Consider the following 5,311-nt stretch of genomic DNA (forward strand, 5'->3'; position numbering starts at 1 on the left):
TAAAAAATATCCTCCATATCAAACATACATTGCAGCTGGAATCTTTTCTTTTTGGTGATTTGTTAGATTGATTAAAGATTGTGTCGCTTAATTGGGTATAACTCATTTATATTCTTATTATATATACTCCAAAAGATCAATTTAATGGCTATCTTTGAGTGCTATTTGATCATTAGAAAGTAGATGCGCATCAATATAATCTTATCCCTTCGATTATTCGTTCTCCTTTTTCATGATTCCCTTTCAAAATGTATTTTCGGGTGTCCGTTTATTGCAAATTTGTAAATTATACATACCAATTGAGAAAATTTACAGCTAAATATTCCAAAGGATAACAACTGTCGATTCTCCTACGGTTTCAATTTTGGAACTTAGAAACTTTTTCCTCTATTCTGCGCATAATAATCTTTTTCTTGGACACTGCTAGTTTTTCTTTTACTGATTGATTCTTCGTTTGCGTGAAGATAAAGCATATTTTTGCTCCACTTAGTCACCTGGTTTACAATTTTGATCAACAAAATCGGTATCACTTTATATATATGTGTGAACAAATTATTCAAACTTAGCTGTTGTTTGAGGTGGATTCTCAAATCAAATTAAAAAAGTGTTGTAATTTGCAAGTTACAACTAGCAATAGAGAACCTAATTATTCATATGTCATTTATGAGTAGTGATTATAAACAAGTACAGTAATAATTAAGGCCAACGGAAGCAGCCGTAATTACTCGAAAGAAAGCTTTTATAAAACCAAAGCCTGAACTTGTATATCTACGATACATGAATTATAATTCGATCTTACTTTTTATTTGTACAACTATTATTTTATTTTATGTTTTTTAAAGATGTGTCAAGTGAAATATGTATTAATAAAAATAGACGGAGGGAGTCGAACTTGCATAAATATGAATTGGGGAAAAAAAGAAAATCCGATAATGTTTTTGTATGGATTTTTCCTCATGATTCATTTAATAATGGTATTTTACTGCTGTCTTGCCACTTAACTAATCGATTTTTCGTTTTCTCCACCTGGAAAAAAAATAATTAGATTGGTTAGTTATGCAGTTCAAATAGAAATTGAGCCAAAATATAACAAGGAAAACAAAATGTGGCTGATTTTAATAGAACACTAGTCAATGTTCTATAACATTAATGAATGACTCCAAACATTTTATTTTATATGTAAATTTTAAAAATTCAATTCCTTAATAAATTTAAAAATAAAACTTGCATACATATAAATTACAACAATTCATTAGAAAATCAAACGTTTACCACAATAATATTCAGAAGATACTTTGAAGTATAAGGGAACACCGGCCTTAATTGCCTAATAATTTCTTTTATGTATGAAATTTTGTATATAATTAATTAATAATTACTAAGTATTTAAAAAAATTTTGTTTCGAGAATGTTAACTTAATCAAATAGAGAACGTACCTCTTCTTCCCAATTGGTTGTAAAAGTGGCCCATACTAAGATAAGAGTTTGCATTGCTGTTCCACCAAACATGCCCAGCCATAATCCCTACATATTTGCCCAAGTTAATTAAACAAATTTGTTTTAATTTCAATGATGTAAACTAATAACCTTTTATTCATTTGTCCATGTAATACCAAACGAGCGAGTATCGAATATCAGATAAATAAAATATTTCTACGAAAATAAAAACAAAGTTTAGTAAGGAGAAGAATGGACATACCTTAGCTTCGAGTTTGAAGTGAAACCCAAGAAGAGCACCCAATGGAATACCAACTACGTAGTAACATCCCACGTTAACGTATGCCACAAAACCTTGCCATCCACATCCAACAGCCACGCCTTCGGTATGAAAATATTTTATTTAAACACTTGAACTAAGTCAGAGTCGGAATCAAATGAAATTATCTCTAAAATATTACCATTTTTACCTTCAATTCAAAAATTGGTGTTTCTAATTAATTTCAACCAAATCTTTCCCTCCTTATTATTTCTCTAGTTCTAAATAGTCTTAATTAAAAAAAAAAATTACTACACAGGGTACTGTCTTCCATAAAATATTTGTCCTGTTCTCCTTGTCAAATCAATTTTTTAAAATCAGTGTTTAGCATATATATATCCAAACAAAAGTCACATGCAGCGTTCTTATTGAATACTTGTTTATTGTCCTTTCATGTCTGCGTCCAATATATCTACCGTTGTTTTTGTTTGAAAATTTGCAAAAAAAACACTGTGCAACCTCCATTTCGTTGAGTTGTTTTCACAAAACAAGTACAGACTACAGAGAAAATATTTTTTGGCCTTGAAATGATTGCTTAATTACTCCATAAATGAAGATATTCCAATTAATAGTCTTACAAAGTTGAGTAATTTTTATGTTAAGTGACTCTGATGTAGTAAAATAAAAATTAAATTAATACTATTCTTGAAATTAATGCCTATTTAACATGAAAAGGTTGATGAAGGACTGACCAGATAAAACAGGCTGAATGCCATTAAGAATTATAGAGGCAGCCAAGAGTGGTGCAAGTTCTGAAGTTGCTTTAGCAATAGTTTCGCCTCCAGTGAATGCATAACTCATCACATCGCGAAACATCATCACTATTATGGCTGCCACTACAGCAATCACAAATGAGCTTAACGTCACCACCAAAACTGAAAATGAGGCTGATTTCGGATGCCCTGCTCCCAACTCATTGCTCACCCTCACACTGCAATTTTTCAAAAATCTTATCAATTGAACCAAGTTCGCGTCTGACTACCCTTGACATACTGTAGCTCCGCCACTGGCCTAATGTAATTGAAAAGGAGAAAAAGGCCTAACTATGGTTTTGAAAGCCTTTTTATCATGAATTATGCACAGGGGCGGATGCAGTTCAAAGGTAACAACTTCAATGCTAAAATTAACAAAATTGCAATAAATAATAGATATGAACGCATAACTTCAAAAATATAACTAATATGGTGAAAGTTGAATCCTGAACCGGCCGCTGATTATGCAGTAGTCTTCAGTAATAAATAACTAACCTTGCTGCCGCATTGAACCCAGCAGCTACCATGAACACCCATCCAAGAATTGTATTGCTGCAAAACAAATTCCATTTCATCAGGATATAAATCCAAGAGAGAAAATTAAAATTTATTGATAACAAGATGTATTTACTAACCAAACAGCTAGAGAGTCTAATGCCACTTCAGGATTTGGAAGCAAACCAGCAACTAAAACCAAAATCTGAAAGTACCAAGTCTCCAAGCACAACATCACAGATGAAGCAGCTGACAACTTAAAAAAATCCCACAACCCAGAAAATGCTTGCGAACTAAATCCATTCCACGTTTTCCTACATTTATCGCTCCACAATATGTACATAAATTGTGCAATGACTACTATCCACCATGAAATACTTAGAACCATCGCTCCTCCGAATAATCCCCACTTGAATACATATAGCACAATCCATGTTAAGAATAGATGGAGGACTAATGTAGCTGCTGCTATATACGCACTAGGATTCACTATGCTTTGCGCTTGCAAGAACTTTTGTATGGGAAAATTGGCAGCGTAAGCAAATATTTGAGGAATTAAACCATAAACGAATAATGCAGCTGCTGATGCAACTTTCTCTGATTCTCCTAGTAAGATTAAAATTGGCTTTGAATATAAGTAAGCCACCATAATCGGTATTCCAGATAACATAAGCAGAATTGTCGATCTTTGAAGATATATTCCCAATGTTTCATACTTGTGAGCTCCATATGCTTGCCCACATAGTGTCTCCACTGCACTCCCCATCCCTAACTGCTCCAACAAAATTGATAAATAACACATCATTATGTCTACAACCATTACTATTCCTCAGTAAAATTAAAAACTATAACTCATTCCATCCCAATTTATGTGTAAATTTTCAGATTTCGAGAGTCAAAACAATTTCACTTTTCGAGAAACCAAAGATTCTATGTATGACTTCATTTTCAAAATTAAGAGGATTGAAGTATTCGACTCTCAAAACCTGAACAATATATGACATAAGTTCGAACAAAGTAAGTATATGAAATTCGAGCAATTTAAAGAAGCTCTGTTCATATGCTAGGTCGATTAACAAACATAAAAGGTAATCCTCAAGAGAGCAAGTACAAATAAAGTTGACACGAATCTTACCATGACGCCATAAGCCAAGAGTTGAATACCTTCATTGCCAAGTGAAGCAGCAGCAAGTTCAAGATTACCAAGATGACCACAGAATATTTGAGTAGACACAGACGTAACATTGTTGAGCAAATAAACAATGATTGCTGGAGCTGCTAGTCGAAACAGATTACTGAATTCAACGGCAGATGCCCGTCTAAGCCGCTGAAAATGCGACAATCTTGCGTCCAACAATATGTCTTCAAGCTCGGAGCTTACATGTTCCACTGTTGCTTCTTTCTCTTCTATTAAAGGTTCACTTGACCCCTTACACTCATCCATGTTTTCCAATAATAAATATCAATAAATCAAAGTCGAAGACGAATCAAGATAGCTTATTTACTAGGCAAAAAATTAAAGATAGAAATACTGTAACTATGGTGTGACCTATTGGTATAAGCAATATCTTGCTCCGAAGCGACCCACTGACAACTTCACTAGACTGTTAGGCCTTAGCCCCCTCGATCTGATTTGAAAGAACAAATATTTGTACATTAAAGTCTAATGGTAAATAATTGAACTACACGGACAAAAGTTGAAAATCTTTCTTAAATTAATTTTGTTTATTTTACATTTTATATGCACTGAACTTTATTAGTATATTATACATAAAGTATTACTACTATTTTATTATTTTAGTAACACTTACCGATGAAAGGGAAGGGATAGGTGTGTACCAAAAAAATGGCGACAATCATGACATATTAATAGTTTGTCTCACTTCAAATTTTTAATACAGATTAATTTATTTAGTATCACTTCAAATTATTCGCATATTTTATTCAGATAACTTATTTTAAACTTATCTTAAATTAAATATTTTTAATTAAAAAAATTATATTTTGATAATTAATTAAAAATAAAAATAACGTGTCACTATATTAGCCAATAAAAAAAACACGTGACATTGAACCCACAAAAAACAGCTAAAATAAACAAAAACTATATTTTCAGTAAAAAAGAGAAAAAAAATTTAAAAAGAACTCTCCCCTTTTCTTCTTCTTCTTCCCGGAACCACTCCACCCAACCCCCCAAACGTAAGTTCCACTTTTTCTTTACCAAAAGACACAAAATTGAATCATGTGTTTTTTCGACCACCCACCTACCCCTCTCCTTGAATTTGATTCAATACTGAAAATGGAATTT

The 5,311-nt window shown here is 32.3% G+C and overlaps 1 protein-coding gene across 1 annotated transcript; it reads right to left on the reverse strand.

The window, feature by feature from the left end:
• Positions 1 to 721: 721 nt before the first annotated feature.
• Positions 722 to 4,746, reverse strand: LOC101254554 (protein DETOXIFICATION 40). Its single transcript, XM_004232667.5, has 7 exons — positions 4,139 to 4,746; positions 3,144 to 3,775; positions 3,004 to 3,060; positions 2,449 to 2,687; positions 1,700 to 1,818; positions 1,438 to 1,524; positions 722 to 1,026 (listed from the first exon to the last, which is right to left on the reverse strand). The coding sequence occupies exons 1-7, from the start codon at positions 4,445 to 4,447 to the stop codon at positions 955 to 957; spliced, it is 1,515 nt and encodes a 504-aa protein (XP_004232715.1). The 5' UTR covers positions 4,448 to 4,746; the 3' UTR covers positions 722 to 954.
• Positions 4,747 to 5,311: the final 565 nt, after the last annotated feature.

Source organism: Solanum lycopersicum, chromosome 2 (genome assembly GCF_036512215.1).
Source record: "Solanum lycopersicum chromosome 2, SLM_r2.1".
Classification (NCBI taxonomy): Eukaryota; Viridiplantae; Streptophyta; class Magnoliopsida; order Solanales; family Solanaceae; genus Solanum; species Solanum lycopersicum.

Coding starts and splice junctions, on each gene's coding strand:
- LOC101254554 (XM_004232667.5), bottom strand. CDS start 4,447: ATGGATGAGTGTAAGGGGTCAAGTGAACCTTTAATAGAAGAGAAAGAA. Junction 3,776..4,138: donor TCTTGGCTTATGGCGTCATG/GTAAGATTCGTG, acceptor TTGTTGGAGCAG/TTAGGGATGGGGAGTGCAGT. Junction 1,525..1,699: donor ACTTCAAACTCGAAGCTAAG/GTATGTCCATTC, acceptor GCAAATATGTAG/GGATTATGGCTGGGCATGTT.